Source organism: Bactrocera latifrons, unplaced genomic scaffold (genome assembly GCF_001853355.1).
Source record: "Bactrocera latifrons isolate USDA-ARS-PBARC rearing strain unplaced genomic scaffold, ASM185335v1 scaffold_51, whole genome shotgun sequence".
NCBI lineage: Eukaryota > Metazoa > Arthropoda > Insecta > Diptera > Tephritidae > Bactrocera > Bactrocera latifrons.
In genome coordinates, this window is record NW_017537168.1 from 815,978 (window position 1) to 841,130 (window position 25,153).

A 25,153-nucleotide genomic window follows, 5' to 3' on the forward strand; every position below is an offset into this window, starting at 1 on the left:
AATTTTATTTATTTATTATTTGTTTTATCAGAAAACATGCATAAATCGAGTTTTTTTATGTATTTTTATTTCCAACTTTTGCATTTTAACGAAGTTTTATTTCCAAAAAAAAAAAAACACATATTTCTTCGAGACTTTGTCGCAGTTTTCGTTTCAAAACTTTGTAACTATATATTTTTTATAAATTTTTGTTTCGGCGAAATTTGTTTTAAATCATATTTTTCCGCGAATTTTTCGCCTTTTTTTCATATTCATATAAAATATTGAATGCAAATAATTTTTTTTAATATGTTTGCTGGATTTAATTGATTTTTTTTTCAAATATTGCAGTTGCATTTGTTCTAAAAAATTTTTCTGTCGAAAATTTGAAAAATTTCTATACATTTCTACATTTTTTTTTTTATGTTTTCTTGTTTTAAAATAACAAAAATATTTTTTCAAATATTTTCGTTACGTTAACCGATGCGCTTTACTTTCTTTACTTAATTAATTTCATTTGATTCTTTGCACTCGCGCTGTTTTTTTTTTTCAAAATCAAAAGCAATTATCTCATTATCTTTGCTCACTACGCCGCCGATGTCGCGCACCGCATTATTGCTGCTTTGACGCTACTGTCGGCGTTGCCGCTGCTTGCTTTGCTAGCGCCACTTCTTCCTGCTACTTTTCATGTGCTTTCAGCGCTAGCTGTGCAATGCTGTATTTGCATTTGTGTGCATGTGAGTGTATATTTTTTCTATTTTTTTCCTTTACTATCTTTTATCTACTTTGTCTGCGCTCTGCTTTGCTAATGCGCGGCATCCACACAAAAAAAATTTAATTTGTCACAAAAAATCGCCGACACGTAATAAATGCATTTTAAGTACTTTTTTTTTAAACAAATAAATAAATAAATATAAAAAAGAAAAATAATTAATGTAATTAAGAGCATAAAAATTGCATTCCAACACACCTTTTATGCAAATATTTTTTACACAGTTGCAACTTGTTTTTGTTTTATTTTTATATTATCGCTACTACAGCAAATAAGAAGTAAAAATATCAACAATGCGACTTCTTGTAATTTAAAAGTTAAAAAAATATGTATTATTGAAATATAATTTTTTATTACACTTTTCTTTGTCGCTAAATTTGCACTCGCGCTTTGTTGTTGTTGCAATACCTCAAGTATTATGCTATGTTTTGCACTGCTTATGTTTTATTAGTATAGCTGTTTTTGCTGTAGTTGTTGCTAGTGCTGTTTTAACTTAACGCGCACTTGTTGTTGTATGCTAGATTTTCTTCGCTTTTTTTTTCTTTACTTCTATGACTACTCAATATTGTTTGCTTGCTACTTTATTTTTGCTGTTGTTATTTTCAACACCACTAATATAAAGATTTCTTGTTGTTGTTATTATTGTGTAGGCACTTTTTTTGCTTTGATACGAAATGAGAAGTTTGCGTTCTTCCGCGTAGACACACCGCAAAACGTGACGTACTAAACTAAACTGAAAGTCGGCTAGCTCGTCCGGTATTCATACAATACGCGGGCCGCTCTTAGTGTCAATGTTTGACGGCGCCTGCACAAAAGTACAGCTGACATACACACACATGTACACAAACACATAGGCGCTAAGCGCTCATACCGGTGGCGGCGGCGATGGCAGCGGCGTTGCCGACAGTACCAGCAGCATATACACAAGCGCGCACAGGCTACGCCAACAAAACACACGTAGATTTTACGCTCTTCTCGGACAAGTATGGAATGTATGTGGAAAAATAAAAACGCCACGACAGACCACCAGTTAGTGAGTCGTCGTCGCTAGCCAGCGTCAGCGCACAGTGTAGCGGCGCGTATAAGGGAAGTGTTTAAAAACAGAAGAAAGTGCGAGGCATAACAGCAAAAATGGGTCACTGGTCTCTGTAGCAATTTTGTGCCATTTGTTTGACGCTGGCTCTAACACAAGTTTTCTGTATATTATTTTTATTTTATTTTATTTTTCATTGTTTTGCAATGAAATAATTACGAATGTGTGTGTGCGCATCGGGCGCACTACTATGCCATATTTATTTATTTATCTACAAAACGTTTCAGTCACGTGCGGTAGTCATTGTTCAGTGAACTTTTTCACTTTGCAGTTATAACGCTGTGACACTTTCAACGTGCTGTGGGAGTAATCGATGAAGTTATAATATATATATCACTAATTATTGAACCTTTGATGACTGTTTGTTGAAACTTTTGACGAGTAGTTGTTTTGTACTACAATTTCTTCAAAAGTATTGACTTACATTAAAAACGCAATATTATTTTTTAATTATAAAATACCAATAATTAATTTATAAAATACCATTTTTGCTTAGTATTGCCATTCATAAAGCATTGCGAACCATTTTCCTGTGTTTATATGAAATTGTATAGTGTTGTCGCTTATTAATGTACGGCCATTATCGTTACTTGCTACTTTATAATCATTAACAACTGTGTAAAATTCACTCATATAGAAAATTATTTACAAATTTATTGACTTTTTTTTAAATTTTTGGAAAATAGTTGGCAACTTAGTGAATTTTCCTGCATATTTTTTGGAAATTGTTGTTAGCTGAGCGATTTTACTGATTATATTCAGACAGTGGTGGTTAGTTTACGAATTTTTCCGAATATTTTTCGACAGTAATTGCTACCTTATTGAATTTTTCTGAATAATAGTTATTAGCTTAGCGAATTTTCTTCAATATATCTATACTTTAAAATTAATAAAAAATCCCAATTTATGGATTTTTCCAAATATTACTTTAAATAACTTCCTGCTCAGCAAATTTCCTTGAATAATTTCTGAGTTTAATTGCGAATTTATCGATTTTCCTTGCACATTTTTTGAAAATACATATTTTGAATATTACTACAAAACATTTCTCTTCTGGAACCTCACCCATAGTCCCGGGTGACGGTTTTGGGATAATTGCAGAATTTATGAAACAATTTTTGAAATGAAATTTTTAGTCTGTATCTTCGCTTAAGGAAGCTGTGGGTAACGGTTTTAAGATAATTGTAGAATTTGTGCAGAAATTTTTTTTTTGAAATGTAACATGAATTCTATAATATTGGTAACTCATTGCAAAGAATATACATTTTTAAAGTAGTTATTTCATAAAGTACTAAAAGTTTGAAAATGGGAGTTTACAAAAAAATTTACGCTTTGGTGAAATACTTAACGTGAAACGTAGGATTTTTGTATAAATTAATTTTGTAGCTTTTCTTTGACTAATTATAATTTTAATTTTAATTCCTTAACATTTTTAAAGGCGGATAATGTGTAAATATTGGCATTGCGGTCCATAAAAATGCAGTAATTTAAAGCGAGATCGGCAAAAGTTGTACGAATTTATTAACAAAAAAGTATGAATGACAACAAATTTTGTATGTATTAATATTTTAATATTGAAAACAGTTAACGTAGTAAATAAAAAGGTCTAAATTTGAAGAATTTTCATCACGGCGCACATGCAATTTTCTTATCCAACGCCTGTGCATAACGCACCACTGTTCGTTCTCCTCCCCAACCCACAACAACCAATCCGTCAAAGCCAACGCGGCTGCGTTGATAAAAATTCGCAAATCGGCCAATGCGCTGTCGGCGTACGGTGACGCCAACGCTTCAGCGGCACATTGTTGTTTTAGCTGCCGTACGCCGTCAACGTTCGCTGCACTTGCTCACTAATACCAGCGGTAGGCGCGCATGCAGGCGCTCTTCTGCACCATACCATGCTCTCCAACTAATGCGCTAACGCGCGCGCCTACTGCAGCGCCATTATAAGTGCTTAAGTGATTTTTACTATTGTCACTAGCGGCATATCACTTGCTGCACTTTGTTATTGCTATTTTTATACGCTTATTCGTGACAAAGAGCGTCGTCGAAGCATGCTCTTTATTCAGCGAAATGTTTTAACACTCGCTCACATTGTCAGCGCGTGCTTACGAACTCTTATACGTGCAGGGGTATTTTAAGCTCTTTATACAGCTATTCAGCGAACTGATCACTAGCGGTATTTCCCCAGTTTTGTGTGTGGTGCGCGTGTCTCTTGCGCTCTTTGCTTGTAGCTTGCATTGCTGCTTTCATAAGTTTTTGTTGCTACCGCCTTTTTGTTGGTGTTTTCTTTGTTTGTGTTTGCAAAAGTGCGCTCGCACAGCTGGCTGTCTGGCTGCCGGCCGGTATTTTGGATTGCATGTGAGCGCCTGTCAAGCATGTAGATTAGCTAAAAGAGTAGCACATAGTGGAGCTTTTGATTTTATTCAGTATTTTTTGTTGTTTTTGCCTTATTTATTTTTTTCGACTTTTTTGCTCAAATAAATGTCGGTTTTTTTTTAGATTCTATGACAAATTTCGCTGAAGCTTAAATTTTTTCGTGTATAATGCGCTGTATAGCGAATGCTTGTTGTTGCTGGCAAGTGCTTGTGTAGCAATCCAGAAATATAGATACATATGTACATACATATCTAATACCACTATATATGTATGTACATATGTAAGTATGTTGTAATAGCTTTTAAGTGTTAAGTGATAAAAGTTCGGATATTATAATGTACATACAAACATATAGACAAAGCACTTCCGCAGCTGCTTTTTTGGTAGGCGTTTAAATTTAGAAACTATTTAATGCTGATTTAATAACACTTATAGACTTTTCTATACGTACATACATTTGTACATACTTAAGTATGTCTCCACCTAGCCAAGCATCACAAATTTTCGAATGATAATAATTTATTTATAATTTTATCCTTCAAAGTTCAAAGTTTTGTCTGCTCGCCGTTTATGACGTGTAACTTATGCTTCAGACGCCTACGTTACGTCAGCTGTTTTGTTGCAGTTTTATCAGCAACGTTTGAAGTTTAACCCGCCCACCCACTGTGTCAATATGGCGGCAGCAGTGGCCACAAAGCTGCTGCTAAGAGCTTTTAGCATGGCAAAAATTTTTTTATACAGACATACATATCTACATATTCATTTATAAACATACATATATATAAATATATGCACATATACATATATTTTTGCATGTTTTGTCAGTCAGCCGCACGCACTTATCGGCTCAATAGCCTTACGTGTGGGGGTAGATAAGCAATTGCCAGCGCTGCCAAATAGACGCTTAATTATCAGATTATCTGATCTATTTGCTGCCTTGTTAGTTGTATTTCATAATTTTTATTGATAACTGCGACAATAGTTGTGTTGCAGATTTGCTGAATTTAATTTTCTTTGTTGTGGTTACACTTTTGTCACTTTTTGTTGTAGTTAAGCTTTTGCCACTTTTCTTCTATTTTGGCTTTTCACAATTTTTGCTGTTGTTTCTTCAGCGTACTTTCGTGATTTTTTGCATAGTTTTTTTAGCTAAATTTTTTCCAATTTTTTTTTTAACTTCGATATAACTTTTTTTTAACATAGATATATTTATCCTCCTTTCATATGCTCTTATGCTGAGAATCCAAATTGATTTATATAGCTACGAACTACTAATCTGAAGTGATGGCACGATCTAGTCCCTTGTGGATACACCACTGAGCATTTGAGTTCTGGCTTTCTGGGGTTTAAACTTCTCAATTTTACTTCTAATATCTTCTATTCACTACTTTTTGATCTACCTATAGTATTGTGAAGAGATCCTTCATCTGTTTTGCACGCTTTCAACCACAATGTAAGAATAGCAAGCTCTCATTCCTAATAATAAGTTTATCTTGGTCTTCAAACAAAAATTGAAATTAAAAAGTTGTTACGAGTCTACGCTATTAAACTTAAAGGGATACACTTGCATAATTTAGTTCTTGTTTCAAAGAACTTTCCCTACTTTTAGTCTAAAGGTTAGATTTTGGAGTTCAAGGATCTCTTTATATCTCGTATTTGGAAGTATTTCATGTAACGTATCTACTTTTGATCTTCAAGTCCGTTTTTTGAGTTTAAATACCTTTTGTATGACGAATTTTGAAGCTCCCACCTACCGTGATTTGATTTTGGTCTTCAAGTCGGCTAATTGAGCTAAGGATCACTTATATCTCAGAGCTTGAAGAGCTTCATAGCATGCCTCTTGGTCTTCTAGTCGACCCTTTGAGCTTAAAACCCTTTAGGTATCTTGGAGCTTGAAGATCTTCAAAGCACGTTTCTGACTTTTGGTATTTTGAGCTTAAGGACTCTTCTCGTAACTTGAATTTCGAAGTTTTTTTACTGAACGCCCGCTAATTTTGATCTTCAAATCGGTTTTTTTTTTAACTTAAGCATCTTTTTATCTTGAATATAGCAGCTCTCTAGGTACGTGGTTTATTTGGGAAAGCATGCATGTTGCTAAAAATTGAATTTTGTTACGCGTTGCCAGCGAAAAGTACAGTCAGCTGCAAGGATACATCAGAACTCGCATCTCCTGTGCTGGCAACGGAAAGAAAGTTACATACGCAGGCAAAAAAAAAAAAAAAAAATTGCAAACAAAACAATAAATAAACAAATAAATGGGAAAGTAATGCAAGAGCGACAGATGCGCGGAAAGCCAGAAATGGGAACACATAAATGAGCTGATGACCGTCTGACGCAGCGAACTGCATACGCCGACTGATTGCATTTGGCAATTAGGCAACAACCCCAAAATGCGGCGTTAAAGAAAGCAGGAAAGGGCTGCGCGCGTTGCAAAGAAAGTAGACCGCCACAAAAGCCGTGTGCGCCGGCACGCAGGAAAAGGGAGAGAAAGCATTTCGCTGATAAAATTGCAATTTGCAACAGCAGGAGCAAAGCGCGCCGAAATGTGTGGCTAGAGCGTAAACGAAACGAAGCGGGCAATGCGCTGGTTGGCGGCATACGAGTGTGCAGTTTGCCAGACCGATCGGCCGATTAAGCTATATTGCAATTTGTTGCTGTTGTTGTTACCTGATGTTTAGAAATGTCTATTGAATGTATAAAACCGATACGCTGCAAGCGGCTGTTACGCTCAAGTGCCGACGCGGTGTAAACAACGTAAGCGCTTACGTTAGCTGGTTGGCGCACACAGTTGGCCAAAATTTACGAAATTGTCTAAATATTGCTATTTATGCGTATACAGTGTGTCGAGCCGACAGCCGACTACCAACAGCGACGACGCGCTGAAGCTGATGACGCTGCGAACGCTATCAAAACAGCTAAATCGCCACTTAATCGAGGCCAATGAACCGCGCCGTGTAAAAACAAGGTGGAAAAAGTGAAGAAAGCATACATATTAATGTACGTTTGTACGACGAAAGCAGTACAAATAAAAATATTGTGGCTGGGCTCACAGTGCTCGGACTCGAACTCGAACGCAAACTCGGCCGCGTAGTCGATTCCGTCAGTCACTGTTGCTATTGCCGTTTGGCCATGACAGTTGCCTTTTCGGTTTTCGGGTTACTACTTTTTTCTTGGCATGCCAGGCAGCCGGCCGGACAGCCAGTCCAACATGTATATATGTACATTTATATGCTTTCGCATTCGCATTCGCATTCCCTTTTCATTTTGGTTAACGAGTTTGTACAATATTTTCTTGAACATTTTTGTAACTTGTCTGTTACCGTTTTACTACTACCGGCATCTGCGTTCACAGCCCCCGCCGTACATTCATATATACATACATATGGGCTTATGTATGTAAGTAGCTTAAACCGTAATGCGTATTGTGCGGCTCTGGCTCCATTAGTGAGCTGCGTTGGTTAGCCAAAGCCGGCTGTTGGCGCACATGAGTTTGCTGTTATAAGCCGCCAGCTGCACAAACATTCGTCTACATATGTACATGTGCATCTGTGCTGGATTAAGTCTGGTTCATTTGTAGAGGCTGCTAATGCTGTGAGATTAAGTGCCATCAAAACGAGCTCATCATTGCATGCGTATTAAGAAATAGAAATGGCAATATATTACGGTATGAATTGTGCGCTGAACTCTATTGTGCCCTTTCCGCGTTCACAAGCGCTGACACGGGTACAGCTCTCAAATAAATTCCGGGCTTTTGCTAGGCGGCATTGAGGTGAAAGTGTTCTCTACTCGGATATATGGATCAAAGATCTTTTTTCTTGCGTCCGCTACGCAAACCAGAAGCAGATGCTCCGGAGTTTCCGACTCAGCTTTCTGATAAATTTCAGGATCTTGCTCAACGTGTTGGAGGCAGTGTGCTATTTATTGAGGTATAGGAATCCAATACCACTTTTGATGCATCCACAGTTCGCTACGCAAACTAAGAGCAGATGCTCCGGAGTTTCCGTCTGAACATTCTGATAAATTTCAGGATCTTGCTCGACGTGTTGGAGGCAGTGTGCTATTCACTCGGTTATATGACTGTAAGAGCCTTTTTCCTACGTCTTCAGATCGCTACGTTAGCTAAAAGCAGATGCTTCGTAGTTTCCGGTTCCATGCCGCAGCACCCACAAACTACAGGAGAGGCTATACCTATGCTGAATAGGTTTTTCTTGTGTCTTTGGTGCCTGATATAAATTACCACTAGTCGCCGCAGTTTAAGTATGTCAAGTGGGGGTGGCGCTAAGCGCAGCGCACTCGCTTAAAAAAAACTGTTGCCTCTTGAGAGATATTTTGAAGTATCTACACTTGGTTGTAACGCGATATGCATAGGTTTTGGTAAGAGCTCTCTATGCAACGCCAACGCATTTCCATTTCCTACTTATCGGCGCAGCTATAAAACGTAACCTTTAAATATGCGAACCCACACCTTTGCGCGCAAATCCTGTTCAAGGTCTGCACCACGCAAGCGTACAAACATAAGTATGCACGTTAGAGCTGAATGTGGCGTTGTGTTGAGCTCAGTACAGTAACTTGGTGCAATCAAGTCCCGTTTGGAGCGCATACAACAAATAAGCAGCTGGATGCGATAATGCGCATGACCAATTTACACATACACACACACACATACACATACAAACATTTCCAGAGGAATAAGCGTTTGCTTACCTTTGCGCTGTGTATTTAGGTCGTTTGTTCGGCCGCTGCCTGTGTGTGTGCGTTTGTGTATGTATTTAGGACATGCCGAATTCTCGGAAATTTCTAATGAACTAACAAATAACATAACCTATAAAGGCAAGCAAAGCGCAGCGACAAAGGTAAGGGTACGGTGTGACAGCAATCAGTGCATACCAAGCGCCGTAAAAATGGACTAATGCGAGTATACGACGTACATATGTGAGTGGAAAAAAAAATATATATATACATTGACACATACATACATACATGTGTACGCATGCGTTTACAGCCAAAAATGCATAACGAGAAATGTATAAGTACATATACATATGTATGTACGTATGCCTGGACCAAAAACCAAACTCGCCAAACTACATTAACAACAACAACACTAAACGCACATAGCAGCAAAGGTGTCCAAACAGCAGTCAAATACGCGATGACGGTGGCGGCGCTCAAATTCATAACCTAAAAGAACGTAAGGTATGCGCGGCGGCAAAGGATCACATTGCTTACAACAACAATAACAACAAAACATATACATATGTACAGCGCTGCCAGCACATTCGCATTTGGGATGACTGGATGCTGCTGGTAGCCGGTCGGTGTGTGTGCAGCAGCCGTAATTCAAGGTTAAATGTTTATACCTTTCGCTTTGTATTGCTGCCTATAACACGTCTATGCATGTGTGCATGTATTTTTAATGCTTTTATTTTCGTTTTTCTTGGTCTTAATAATATTTCGGCAATAGAAGCTATGCTTGTAGAAACAAAAGACCATGTGAATGCGTACATACATACGTATATACATTTCTATATATATATATATAGTTTGTACATGCATATGCATATATGTACATATGTATATTGAAAGCAGCGTTGCTTATGCGGGAATAACACACGCGTACCACATACAAATGTTTTTATCTATACATACATACATACAAGTAAATATGTATGCATATTTTGAGTATAATGAAGGCGTGTTAGCGTATGCTGCCGAATTTTGTTGTTCAGGTAGCGAGGATATACCAAGTTGCAGCACAGTGACGCTGTCGTGCTTGCTTCGTAGAGGGGTCGTGCAAAATTAAACACGCCACTTTAGTTCAATAATCACAGCAAGCAATACATGCAGTAGTCTAAACCTCTTGCAAACCCGCAATAGAACTCGAAGACTTTCGATAGTTTATATATATGTTTGATGGGATTGCCAGGGGATCCAACTACTATGACTTCTCCTCTATTTTCTATTTGTTCTTCTATACGATGAAACCATTAATTTGAAACTACACTGTCAGCATTTGGACCGTCTTTGGCTAATAGTAGAGGAATTGTGTGCAATCATGAGAAAGTCAGGTCACACACAACGATATTGACTCAACAGAAGTTTTGGAAGCTTGTTTGTGAATATGAAGTTGTCTTGTAGTGCGAACCTGCTGCAGTGTGATTACTGTCTGTTTCTTACCATGGCGCATTGACGGTCAGGATGGGTTTTTCATGTGTTTGCTGGGATTGACAAGTTAAAATCTACTATAAGCTGCTTCCCTACCTACAAATTCTTAATGCGGACCTCTCAGTTTGACTGGCTGAAGGAAGCAATCGCTTAAAGGTAGTCAGCTTTGGGCAATAGCGGAGGAATTGCGTGCCATCAGGCGAACGTTAGGTCACAAATATCAATAGAAAAGTATTGCTCAAAGTGGCCGCTAATGAATATCAAGACCCATCTTCAAACCAGCATCTCCGGAAAGAGAGAATTGTAGACTTCGGTAAGCGGATGTAGCAAAAAAAAAACCCTTTTTAATTCAGATTTCACTGCAACTACACCGATTCAAGCACTTCCACTGCACATGTGTGGTTCCTGCGGGTAGCCCCTCTGAACGCGCCGCCACTGCGCCTAAGGTAGTGTTGTCTAAAGTGGTACGAACTTGGTGTTGCTAAGTGAAGGTAGCAGATGTAGCGTTTATAGTCAAAAGGCAGGCGCTGTAAGCACATTGCAAATCCGTGAATTGGACGCTAAGTGCGAGCAACCAGAGCGCCGAATGAAATACGAATTCTCATGTTGACGAAGCGAAAGCCCGCAAAACCAAAAAAAAAAAAAAAACATTACAAAAATAACAAATATGCAAGCAAAAACTACTGAACGGCAAAGTTTTATTAGTTTTGTGGCGTGTACAGGACGCTGACGGCGCAGCGCAGACAAGATCAAGCGCAATAAATGAATGAAAACGTCAAAGCAAAGGCAAAGAAGCCGCGCCGAATGCTACGCCGAAACGTAGCAGTGTGTGCGCATGCGCGAAAGAGCGTCATAACCAGCCAGCGGCAACAACAACAACTGCAAACGCTGGCAGCATGAATTTTTGCCATGTTATTGCTGCCAATAGCTGGGAAAGGTCACGTACAGTACGTATGCGCATACAAATTCATAACGTGTTCGAGTCCAGCAATAACAATAAACAAAAGCAAAAACACCGTATACAATAAATCATTTCTAAGCACTTTTCTAACTGAAATACACAGTCCACAAAAGCAGTGATTTGCGAAACGGAAATTGCTTTGTCTCGCTGAGTGGGTGTTTACGCGCGCGCTTCCTGCGGAGATTTGCACACGGCGCAGCGGCAGTAACAGCTACCTGCTGATTGAAAACAGCAGTGCCCGCCAAAAAACATATTGCATCCTGTAGCCGCGGCTGCAGAGTACTGCGCTGGCCGACTTGAATTCCAACGCCGACAACAAAACGTAAGTGTATACAGTCTATAGGAAAAATCGTATTGTGCTTATTTTAGCCGCTGGCAGCAAGCTCAATTACTGCGCACTTTGTTAGCATTGGATACATTGTTGGAAAACCCGTTTAAGCCAAACGCTGAGCGCTAGCGCTCTAAGCGTCTTTCCTGCGGCTACTGCTGACGTCTTTTGTGTGTTTGCATTGCCGCCAAAGCGTTTGCATACCAAACTTGGCCAAAAATAAATCGTTTTTCTATCACAAAAAATTAGAAACAAAAGCAAAAACAATGCGACTGACGTTTACGCATATTTTATGCGCGGCTGCGGCTTCTTTAAGCCGGTTTGCGCGTTCACGTTGCTGCTGGTTTTGACCGCAACAACGCTCGGTATGCGCGCCGAGTTTCTCAAAATTCCACAGAATTCAGCTAATCTCGTATTTTATTATTAATAACGTTGCTTATTGTGTGCTGCATCGTTTATTGCCATCGCGCTGCGCTGGACCGATTGCCAAATTGCACGAATTAATAGCATTAGTACTAGGTATTAGTTTTAGCGTTAATTTGGCGAACAGCTGTGGTGAAACAAGCTCAATGCGGTGCGTTTTTTGTTTTCAGCCTGGCGACTTGCTTATGGCGCGTTTTTAATTTTATTCATAACAGAAGAGAACAAAGAAACGAAAAATTAAAATTACTGTTTTGTGATGTATTTGGTGCAGACCCTAAGTACGGTGCTGGAGAAACACTGCTAATAGTTGTCAAAATCACTAGGAGAACTCGCACTCAAATCGGAATGGGGCCGAGTCGGATCTCCATTGCCGTCTTGCGTTCAAGCACGCGACAAATGGTGCTTCCGCGCGTTTAGCAGGCGCTGTTCGTAGTCGCAAAGTGAAAGCAGGATATCTACTAAATTACTTGCCCTTAGTGAAATTTATCTTGTCGCAATCGTAGGGGTTCTTACTAGACACTGTCCGATAGGCATTTGAAACATCTCCGCAGTCTTACCTACAGTACACTTGTAACTGACATCAGCCGCCTCAACAAATTTGTGATGGGCTCAAAGTGCTTTGTCGAATTATTAAGTTATAAGAACTATTCTATCTATTATATTTTCGGTCGCTAGTTGTCAAAGTTGTATGAAGGTAAGGTGGATATATTCAGGCACTTTCTTCTCCATGTTCCAGTCTTGGCAAAACTGAGCTTGAAACTGCCAGAAGACAGCCGAATACAGCCGAAACTGACTTTAGCTGTCTCGAAAATTTGTGATAGGCTCAAAGTGCTTTGTCGAATTATAAGGCTCTTATGATGTATGAGCTGTTCCAGTAAGATTCCAGTTTGGATCGACTTCTTAACCTAACCTAGTTTTTCTCCTAAATATCGTGGGATGAAAGATTTTAGTACCGACAGTTGAGCCTGCCGAGCAGGATGTAATCTAAATTTTGTTTTAGCTTTGAGTTTGTTCTCAGTGTCAATGGTTCATGAGAGATTCCTTTCTTAGTTGCAAGAAACTTCGCAGTAGGTTAAGCATTCTATTTTTTTTTGTCAGAAAAAGCCTAAAAGCTTTAAATAATAAAGAGTTTCCTAGAGCAATTAAGACAGACCGTAAGAGCGCGGCCGAGACGGTTTAGACAAGCGTGTGACAAATTAGTTAAGCCGGTGTTGTGGGCTAATTTTATGAAATATTTCTATTTAATTATGTATGCCAAACAGTTAATTAAGTGGCAATGCAACCGTGCAAACTTCGAATGCTGACTTTTGTATGAAGTGAAGAATGCTGAAGTGCAAATGATAAGTGCGCGTTGAGAATGATGAATTATGCAGCAGGCGCCAGGAGCGTAGTGCACAAAAAGTGACAAAAACAACTAGCGCCGGTTGATAACTGTTGTTCGGCGGTATATGAAATGTTATTAGCACCTCATCAGCAGGCGCATACTAAATGGATTGCAAGGAAAAAGGCGGCAGATTGAAAAAAATATTCAAAAAAATAAAAAATAAAATAAAAAAAACATAAAAACTCAAAACAAAAATAAAAAAATGCACCGATAGGCAGTTCGTTGTTTAGGAAGTGTCTTTTTTGTTTTTGTATTTTTTTATAATTTTTTTTTTTTTGAATTTATTTTTGTTTTTTGCTTTTTTTTTGCTTTGCGCTTCAACTAATTTGACTGTCAATCAAAAGTGCAATGCATACAGCTAATTTTTTAACATTACATAATCGATGGGAATCAAATGATGCGCTGCCGTGGAGGGGTGCACGCAAGGCGCAGGGGAAAAATTGTGCAGATAAAAGCAGTAACCAGAAAAAAATGTTTTAGAAGAAAAGTTTGCAAGTATAATAACCCTTGCTAACAAGGCAAGTGAAGGATGCGAACCAATTTTTTTGGTTATACTTTATGTTTATTGTTGCTTTTTGGCACAAAAGCAAAAGCTACAAAGTAACAGTGTGCCGAAATTTTTTCGCTTGCGCACGCACATATTCATAGCATGTGACATGTGAAGCGCAACTGTAACTCATTTGCACAAAATAAACGCACAACATGGCTGGTGTCAAAGGAGCAAATAAGCACTACAACACAAACACGCAGCAAAAAAAAAAAAAAAAAAGTTGAAAAAAAAGGAAATCGGGGAAAAGATAAACGCACAGATATACAACTATTTGAGGGAAACGCCGTCAACCAGTCTATTTGCTGGCTTCAAGCTGCCAAGCGGCATTTGAAGAGCTGGTTACGCAACAGCACAGGCGCGCACGTGCAAAAAAGGCAAAGTAAAAAGTAAAAAATGCCGGTGAGCAAGTTACCTAGCGGCAGTGCTAAGTGAGCTTAGAAGCGCGTTGTGCTTAGAGCAGTGTACTGTGTGACGCGCAGGCATAAAGGATATACAGTGGCGCGCAAGCGTGTATGTATGTATGTATGTATAAAAGACAACCACCGGCATGGCTAATGTTGGCCAAACTATGAGAGACAAATTGCCGGTAAAGCGACATAAGCGCGCGCATACCTTAACAAGTTATGTGAAAGGAAGCGCTGCGCAGCATTATGAGCGGCAGGAGTGTGGCGCGGCGGCGGTGGCAGCATAAACAACTCTGCTGCTTTGCTTGCAAAAAACACAAGCAGCAACGAGATAAGCTTTGTGAACTGCTTTGAAGTGCTGCAAGCAGAGGCGTTCGGTTAGAAGAGGCGTGCGGTGGGATGACAGGAAGCGCCACAGGAAGAAGGTTTTGAGAATTTCGGTTATGCAGTTCATGCTGGTGATTGTTGAAGTGTGAGCTAACATTGCCGTATGTGTGTCTTTAAGGAGAAAACGTTGCGCGCGCTGTAGGGAAGGTGCGCGGAATGACAGTTTAATGTGTGTGTGTATGCAAGTCAGCTTAGATATTTGTGTGCGCGCTCATTTGTTGGCGCGCCAAGTGAAAAAGATAGCAACAACACTCTAACACCGCATTCAAAAGGTGTCTTTATAAATACACATATATATTTTTTGTAAATAAAATGTGCGCTTTGTAACAACAACACGAAACATCAAAAGGGATAACATGGGAAACTAGTTCGCAGGCGCACACACATCGCTCTAGATCTGCAAAAGAGTACTGCAGCGTCTTAGAAATACACAAGACAGCGCACGCTTCCCCCTAAAGCGCTGTCAAAATTTTCGGCATGCAAAATTCAAACTCATACAGAAAATTAAACAATTAAAAAAAACATAAAAATATACATACAACTGCATATATGTACGCGCGCAGTTCTGTTTTCTAATCAAGCAAGGTACGCCGCGCAAAAATAGCGTGGCCGCAGTTTATTTTTCTTAACTTTTTTTCGAGTCACATTTTTCGCATCATTTTTTGACGCCGCTCCCTGTCATTCCTTGGCGTATTATACGCGCATTTGTGGTTGTGTTGGAAGCAAAAAAGGTTTGAAATATTTTTAGTTTTCCATTTGATGAAATGCCAACACAATTACAATGCGCTGTCCCAACCCCAATTGAGTGATTTGCTAAGCAGCAAACAGTTGCTAACATGGCCTTTGTGCACAATTTTGCCTCGCCTGTGGGCAGAAAGGACATTGCGCATAAGAAGTGTAATTGTATACTTTTCTGCAAAAAAAAAAAAATCAATTTAAAATTTCTATTTGCTGTTTTTTTACGATTTTTTTTGCTCTTTTAGCACTTGAATTTAAATGAAAAAGGTAGTTGAAAACTGAAAAAATTAACAAGAAATGCCGTAAAATTTCACAGCAATACGCAAATGTATGTTTGGATAAAAAATTATGTTATCCCTGTTGTTAATCTGTTATCCGTGTATGCGGGATAACTTGATATAGCTTTCTTTATATTAAGAAACCTAGAAACTCGTTAATAAAATTACAAAAAATGCGCAAAACTTGTACAGTTATGCATAAATGTAAGCTTGAGTAAGAAATTATGTTATTTTTGTAGTTAAACTGGTATCCGAGTATTAGGGATAATTTAATTTAGTTGAAAAAAACTGTAAAATATTAACTGACTGAGAAAATTATTATCCAACAGTCGAAAACGTCGATAAAGTAAGGAATTTTCTCGATTTTACTGCTAATTAATTAGTAACACCTGAAGATAGAAGTAGACAAAATAATTCATGTTATCTTGAAATTTAACACAATGACTCGGATAATACCGCGCAAACACATTTCATGCTTCAAAACTATTTATCCGCATAAAAATTAGTTATACATATGTATGTATAGAATACATACAATATAATTGTAACGCCATGTGAATACGAAACATTTATTTTAAATTTTGGTACATTATTTGTTGTTATATGCACAAATTTTCTCCTAAAACAATAAGAATATTAAAAGTTTCAAAATCTGTTATCCGACACTGAAAATTTTTGAATTGATATTCAAAAAGCTCTATTGTATACATATTACGTATAAATGTAGCTTTTGTTATTAGTTAAAAAAAATTTACTGAGAATTGTAATGAATGAGTCTAAAGAAGCATATAATGCATAATCCGTTCACATATCACATGTATACATGCGGATAAGAATTTAAATAGAAATTTATGCCTCTGAACTGCAATGTAAGAAGTTTAAGGAGAAGAGTTTCTAAGAGAAGCTTATCCGTTGTGACAAAAGTTTATCCAATTGGCAAAATTTCCTTAAAATAGCAAAAGCTGTCTGTGAAGAAACCTAAAATGCGTTATCCGTTCCCATATCACATCGAATGCATGCGAATAAATATTAAAATTGGTTATTTTTCCGCCTGAACTGAAGAGTGTCTTATCCGTTGTAATAAAGCTTTATTAAACTGTCAAAATTTGCTGCAATGTAAGAGTTTAAGGGAAGAGAAGCTTATCCGTTGTGATAAAAGTTTATCAAATTGGCAAAATTTCCTTAAAATAGCAAAAGCTGTCTGTGAAGAAACCTAAAATGCGTTATCCGTTCCCATATCACATCGAATGCATGCGAATAAATATTAAAATTGGTTATTTTTCCGCCTGAACTGAAGAGTGTCTTATCCGTTGTAATAAAGCTTTATTAAACTGTCAAAATTTGCCTAGAAGAGCATTGTCTAGCAGTCTTATCCGTTGTAATAAAATTTTATGTGCTGATCAAAATTTGCTTAAAACTCTAAAAGTTGTGCCTGAGGATGCTTAAAAATATATTATCCGCTCACATATCAAATTGAAGCGCAAACATTTGAGCACTTTTTACATATCACTTAATGGTGTTACGTCAGTTTTCAAGCCACACAACTTATCCAAACCTTAACAACGCATTATTTTCTTTTCAATAAATGAGAAATTTTTTAGCATTGCAACTGTACTTAACGAATATTCGGTGTATTATGCATTGTACATCTGTGTCTATGCTGATTTTTGACGAAGAGGGGTGCATTTTTTATTAGTTTTTCCCCCATCTGCTTTTCTCTCCACACGAAAGGATCGTGCATTATATGCGTGTGGGCATGTCGTTGTGTATTTTGATATGCCTAATTTATTTGTGGCAAAAATTAGCCGGTATTTAATAGACCTTGGCTAGCCTTTCCTATGCTGCCAAACAGCAGTTTTTTCAATTGGTTTTGTTTTTGGATTTGCAATTTTTAGGCTACATTCCCATTATATGCTACGACAATTATGATTTTTAACCAATAGAAAAAATGTTTGCTTTGTTATGCATTTCCGTTTCCGCCGACTAAATGCGTTAGAAAGGGTTTGAGCGTGTACGCACACGCAGTGTTGCATTTTGAACCAAAAAATAGATTTAGAATTTAGAAAAAAATGTTTTTTTAAGTTTGCAAACACTTGTATGCAAATTTTATAATTTTTTTTATATATTTTTTTAGAGTTTCTTCGGATTTTTTTTTTCCGAAAAATTCAGTTTTAAATAATTTTTTCTTTGAGGTGATCTCCAATAGTAGCGGTTATTATCCGCAATATTCAAATAAGCAGCTCTTGCGAAATATTAAGCAGAATTCTACAAGCGTTCGTAAGTTTATTAGCATTTTCGTTAAAATAAAAGTAATTAAAATAATTTGCGGAAAACTACTTTCGGTTAGTGGCAACTACTTTTCATTTTTTGTTTCGGTTGTTAGTAAAATGTATGAAAGTGATTTATATTTTTAGATTTGTTTGCAAGTGTTTTAAATACCTTGAGGTGCCAGCACCTTCCAACGGTTGTCGATCCAAAGGCGGATCAAAAATCTGTTCGCGATCTTCCTTTGACAATTCCAAGTCAGCGAACTGGTCCAATTCAGAAGCCATTTTGTTTATTTTTTGCGTTGCTTATTTACTTTTGAATTTATAAAAATTAAAAACTGTAATTTTTATGTGCGTTAGCGTAAATTTTTGGAATGTTTGCTTGTAGACTTTTTGGCTTTTCTTTGCGAAAACAAAAAACAAATACCAAACTCAGTTTTAGTATTTAAATGCAAAATATAAAATTTTAAAATATTTTCGTTTTTGTTATACTTTTGAACTGCTTGCTTTTAAATTTTGTTTTTGTAATTTATTTTTTTTATCCAATTGGTTTGTTCAAATTCAATGTTAAATGTCAATAATTTGCCAAAAACCTACAACGAAAAAAGAAAAGAAAAAAATTAACACAAATATTTAATAAAAAGTTATAAAAAGCTTGTAGTCAGCTACATACATATATAGTTAAAAAAATTTCAAATATAAATTTGTTTTAAATATTTTTGTTTAGTATTTTTTTTTTTTTTCTAAAGCCAGAAAAACGTATAGGGCAGATTTGCGAAGAAGCGCGTCAGAAACGACAGACAAGCATATGTGGCGGGGTTAACGGTGTGTTTTGCTCATACGTTGATAGCCATGAAGTCTGGCAGTGTTCGTTCATTCGGCGCTTTGACAATGGCAGTTTGCTAAATCACGTTTGTTGTGTGTGTTTCTTTTTATTTTCTTGCTTTGTCGCGCTAATTAATTATCGATCAAAACAGGTTGACAGCTAAACAAAGATTATAATTAAATTTGTAAAATCTTCGGAATTCGCTCATCCTAATTATGTGTGTGTGTTAAGAAAATACTTATGGGAAAACATGCTTTAAAAGCAATTTATGGTTTATCCGATGCATTATAGCATAATATCCGCGCACTGAAACAAGTGAAAACTTAATAGGAGTGAGAGATCAAACTATAAAGTTTTATCCGACAACAAAAACTCTTTTCAAATTTGTTGACAACTTGTTTTAAAATAAAAAATATTATCAAAAGTCTTTTAAGACTTATCCGAAGGCTTGCTATACGGTTATAAGTCTTACACGCGTTATCCAAGCACTGTGACAAGTTGCTTAACGCTGTTATAGACGTTGATTTAAAATGTAATATTATATATCGCAACAAAATAGCGCATAAAACTTCATAAAAACGCATTGCAGACGGTTACTTGCTTATTAGAAATTTCTAAAGCCCAAAGTTAAAATATATTATTAAATTTTTTTTTTTGATTCTTTGAGTAATCGAAATTTTAATATATAAATATTAAATCAATTTTCGTACTTTCGCCGAAATTTTAGCTTTATCTCCTTTCGGATAATTTCATACTTATTCTTTGAAGCAGCCGTAAATATGACAACTTCATTAGTATTGCTTTTTAATACATTTTAAAGTCTTAACCGCGTTATCCGAAATTTCAAAATGCAGATAACTTCTGTTAATTATGACGCTATTGATTTTTTTTTTATAATTGCATTATCCGCAGTTTTGTAATGCAAATAATTCCAATTAAATAATTTTGCGATGCTTATTTTTAGTTAACTAACTAACTCAGCGCAAATTTCGCTACATGCTTACATACTTTTAATTGTTACCACGGAAAGAATAATGCTTTTAAAGCACCAGGTTTACAAAAACGGTTATCCACTTATACAATACTTTATCCGCAGCTTCATACAGATTTGTTTGTTATTTTATTACCTTTAAATGGCTTGGCGGCATGATTTCATTATTAAAAGCCTTATCCGGAGTTGACGTAAAGTAATTAGCTAACATTTAACGCTTTATTTGTATATAATTTTCATTTATGTACTCGAAAAGGTGTTAACCGTTTGCTATGTCTGCATAAAACTATTGAAAATTGCTTAGATAATACAAATTTTGCAAAACATACCGTTGTTAAAACAGTTTACACTGCTTATCCGTTGCACATGTCCTTTGAATAACTTGAATTTATTGCTAAGTTAGCTTAAACATACAGAAACGTTATCTGTTTGTGACTATTATTGTTTCTAAAGCAGTTTACTCTCACTTTTAGTGAGTTTTAGTGTGAAATATGTCGCCACTTTGCATATATTTTTTAAGAATTTTTCTTTTATCTAAACAAACTGTGCTTAAAAGTCTTTTGCGACTACTCACGCCGCAGAAAATCTTCGAAAAAACTTCTTTATATTACACATATATCTGTTAACCTAACGGTTACTTTACGACAAGCGTAAAGATCAAAGCGAACGATTGGAATTTAAAACTGAATGAATTAATGCAAAAGAAAATGCAAATTAGGAGCGAAAAAGAATTCAGCAAAAACAAAAAAAAAAAAACAAATATATGACAAGATATTAGTATTCAAAAAGTTAAATTGCATAGCGAATGAAACACGTACAAGCTGCGAACGCCATACAGGTTGTAGGAATGGTTTTTGTTGTTTCTGATTAATTATTATTATTTTTTTTCTTCATGCATAAGATAACTTTCTCTTCAAGTGTAGAGCAGCTTTTCCTAGCACAAATGACATCATATCGATATACTTAGTATGTACATACATATGTATGTATATTTGTAAATATGTATGTAAATATTTTCTTAGCGTAATCCAACGTTATGTCTATAACAGGACCTGCATTCGACATCAAATCACTCGCATGCGCCATAAACATAAACAATCGATAATTTGCTTTGACTACATACGTACATCAAATTATTCACTAATCAATCGATTGAGGTTAGAATTTGTGCGTATTTTATGAGGTCATTAGCATAATCGATGAGTACTTCCAAAAGTTTTATTTATTATTATTATGAATTGGTTTTTATGTGACGCTCGTAGTTTATAAAACTATGAAGTGATAAAAACCAGTTAATTCCATTTCTAGTGTGAATAAATGCTGCGCAAGCTAAGAACTACATTTTTCTAGTCTTTTTACTGACTTTTTGGTTTATAAATAGAATAGTAGCAACCCTACTGTTTTAATTATATAAACATAAAAAATGTTAATGGAATAGTATTGAGAAATCTTCCAGGAAATTAGTTGTTTAATGGGTTGTTCGGAAGAAAGAACAGTTATAACAAAACTTCCAGGTATGAGCGCTGATTTACACACAATTGATGGTCATAATTTTAGATTACTGAAACGGTTTTACGATTTTCGTGTTAAGACCTCTGACAAATATTTTCCACCCAGTAAAGATCAAGTATCTAAAACCGAAAAGACAAAATTAGCAAATAATCCAACGTCGGTGCTATCTTATTACAGACTTATACAATATTTTTTCAAACAATGTGATAATTCAAGCTAAAAACTTTTAACAGATCGAAAGCATACCTTGTGACTTGCATAGTTTGTGTCTAATGCCGCAGAATACCAAACAAATAATGTCCAAGTAAAGTATTTTAGCTTCAATACTGTATTCTTCAAGTCTATTGATTATCGATTCTTTGTACGTAATCTAATATATAAAATTCTCGTTTTATATAAAATGCTATATCAAGGACTCCTTGGATGGTTCTTAACAGATTGTGTATGGAAGGCAGTTCTGTATGTTAATGTTATGTAGAACTATCTATATAAGTTTAAGGAATTGTTTTATACGGTCGATTAATTAAGTATAACTGTTAACTTCAATCAGCAGTGCCCAACACTTTTGAAATATCGGCTGAGGTTGATAAAGTGGTATATTTGTGAAAGAGCTTAGCCGAAAGTAGCAAAGGAAAACGCTCGCACTCAAGGAATCTCTTTGCTGCTAAAACCTTGAACCAATGGATATTTTCTTTGTTTTTATGTAATGAGTACAGAAAATGAAGAATAGGTTGCAAAAATAAGCAACGGACAGCCATAAAGCTGCTATTTTTATAGGAAAAGATAACTTAACCGAATTCTGATTGCCCTGCAGTGACCTTAATTGAACTAAGAGAGCAGAGATTGACGTTCCAAACATAGAAATAAACTAATATGTTCGTAAACCAATACCAGATTTAGGGTAAACATTCAATTATGAATACGAGATACAAGATACTAAGGCATTATCATCTTCCGAGTTTAAGATGAGAGAATTAGAGAGCTAGTGTCCGACCATCTTTGAAAGATGGTTGAAATACAATGAGTTTCAACTCAGAAAAGAAGATTTAAACTTTCGGCGGATTTCAAAATCAGTAGGATATTATTTGAATTCTACGGAGATCAGTCTCGCAGAAAGAGTTACGGCCTCTTTTGGCTTTCAGTTCAATAAATCTACTAGCAATTAGTAATATATTTGAGATCTTCAGTTTCTTGCGCTTCCGAGAACGTCTTCTATGCGTACCCAATACACCAAATATTTTAGTGCTTTCTACTTAGAATGATGTCTTTACAGATTGCGCAAACAAATGATGGTCGCCAGCTAGTGTTCATCCCTTAAAGTTTGTAGGGAGCTTTAAGCTACATGAACTTGCATTTTTCTGATACTTGGGCCGGTGTTTAAGGAAGCTGCTCAATCTGCGAACATATTTCCAACATGAAAGAATGCTGATCATCTTTGCTAATGTGCGCTAGACACGTTAGTTACTCTCTAATCTATACGATTTTAGGTTTCTGGCTTTCTTGGGACTCAGCGATCGGACTCTTCTTCAGTATGATCTCTTAAGTCTTAAGAAGGATGAGATCGCTCGTCCAAAGCTTTATTAGACGTTTTTGTACTAATAAAACAGCTCCTAGTATAAAATACATTCATACATACATACGTATATACGCACATATATGCTCAGACGAATGCCAAAGCGTATGAAGATATGCAGTAGAACTGATAACGGCAAGATCGCCGAGTTAAACAGATGTTCGGGAGGGTCTAAGTAATGAGCATGGGAAACGCTAAAGCACTACACATACACACAACAACAAAATATCTAATATAACACACATACAGGCACATGTGCAACGCCACGATATCACAGGGGCAAATGCATGGGGTACATTGCCAAAAAATTGCACCTCTACATTCATAAAAGCGCAGGAAAGCGCAAAGCAAAAGAAAAAAATAATAATAAAATGACCAACGAGAGCACGAATGAGCGCGCCTGAGAGCTCTGGAGAGCTGGAGAGTTGTTAGAGTGCCGCAATTTAACAAATTAATGGCTGGCCGAAGGAGCGGTTGGGCGGACAGACAGGCTGATGAACTAATGCCAACCAGCAGGCTGTGGCGGCTGTGTGCTGCGGAAGTGCCATGGCTGGGGCGGAGAGTGGATTAGGAGGGCGCTAAGCAAAGCAGCGAGTGCCAAGCGCTTGGAGGGTAGCGAAAATTAGTGCAAAAAATTTTTATAAAACTGAAGTATTGGCGTGGTGCGGTGCGGTGCGGTGCAGGAAAATGTCGCTGCTAAACACACATACAAACAAACTTAATTGCATACACGCACCACAGTAATGCCAAACAAATTTTTGGCAGTTGTAGATACACACGCACAGGTTTGCTGCTGCTGCTTGTTGTTGTTGTTCACTCTGCTTTTGATTGCTCTCAGATCTTGGGCGTTTGTCACTTTTGTCGTTCGCTTTTGCTGCTCGACAATCGCGCGTAGTTGTTGTTGCTGTTACTGTTTTAGCTTTGCATTTACCTTTAGCTATGCGTGGCAGTTGTTGCTGCTGCTGCTGCTTGTCGTTGTTTTACACTGCAGTTGGGAACTTTCCGTCGAATTCGAAAAAAAATTTCAAACTTTTTACTTGGCACTTTTTTTTACTTTTTTAAAACAATTATTTTTTTGTTGTTGCGTTTGTATGTTTGTATTTTCTCACACAGATATTTGTTTGAGCATGAAAATGGTCCGAAAATTTTGCACAAAATTTCTTGCTACGATTTGTTATAATTTTTGCGCACAAAAAATGTCACAGCAATTTTTTTTGGTAAATTTTTATTTTTTGTTTGTTTCGAATTTTAGCGAAATTGAAAAATTATGAAAAATTTTTTTATTGGAATTTTCGCGTCGTTATGGAACATTTGACATTTACGTTGACTTGAATTTGACTTTGTCCAAAGACCAAAAAAAAAAATTTCAAGGGGAAAAATGATGATAAAAAATGCGGCTGTGTAAAGACAAAACAAAGTAAATATGTATAAGAAAAAAATGCTTGAACAAGAAACGTTTTTTCTTTTTTGTGTTTTTGATTTTTATTGCTTTTGTTTTTGCGTTTTTGGTTCAACTTGTTACGTTGCTAATTTTTTCAAATGATGTCAGCCGACTGAGTTGGTCTTTTCGTCAATTTTTTCTATATATATTTGTACGTGTCTTTTGCTTGATAAAATGAACGGGATTGCTTCAGTGCGTACAAGTCTGAGTTTGTTACGATAACGGTGTTTTTTAGAATTTTTTTTTATTTTTATTTTATTTATTTCTTTATTTTAGTGTTAAATTTTAAGCTAGTCAGTTATTAATTTTTATTTCTATGTTTAATAATTCTTTTTGTAATTTTAATTTTTTAATGTATAAATTTTTGTGTTGCCATATTAAATTTAATAATCTTTCTTTAAATCTTTAATATTTAAATATTAAAGCAAAATTAATAAAATTATTTTGTAATGCTTTCAACACTTTGGCGTTGCCATTTCTTTTATTAATTATTTATAATTATGTAATTAATTATTTTTTGATTTTGTTATATTTCTTACTAAAATAAAAAATTTAAATTAAATGATTTAGATCTCATCTAGTGCTGCCAGATCGACTTTATTAAACAAAATTTTATTTTAACAATTTAAAGTAGGTTTAATTACTTCAATATTTTTTATTAGCTTATGTATCTGAATAAACAAGTTTTAAATTAATTAACATTTT

At 36.2% G+C, this 25,153-nt stretch overlaps 1 protein-coding gene across 8 annotated transcripts in view; it reads right to left on the reverse strand.

Annotated features, from left to right (window-relative positions):
• LOC108973951 (insulin-like growth factor 2 mRNA-binding protein 1) overlaps positions 1–25,153 on the reverse strand; it is a 72,604-nt gene that overhangs the window by 22,057 nt on the left and 25,394 nt on the right. For 3 of the 8 annotated variants that reach the window (XM_018941494.1, XM_018941497.1, XM_018941492.1), the window contains exon 1: positions 950–1,485. Coding sequence is in view for 4 of the 8 variants with exons in the window: in XM_018941496.1 (XP_018797041.1) it covers positions 18,278–18,390 (113 nt within the window). In the remaining 4 variants the exon portion in view is untranslated. Of the gene's footprint in view, positions 1–949; positions 1,486–18,277; positions 18,699–23,743; positions 24,208–25,153 lie in introns of those variants that run through there. The other 5 variants (XM_018941496.1, XM_018941489.1, XM_018941490.1 and 2 more) reach the window with 4 other exon arrangements.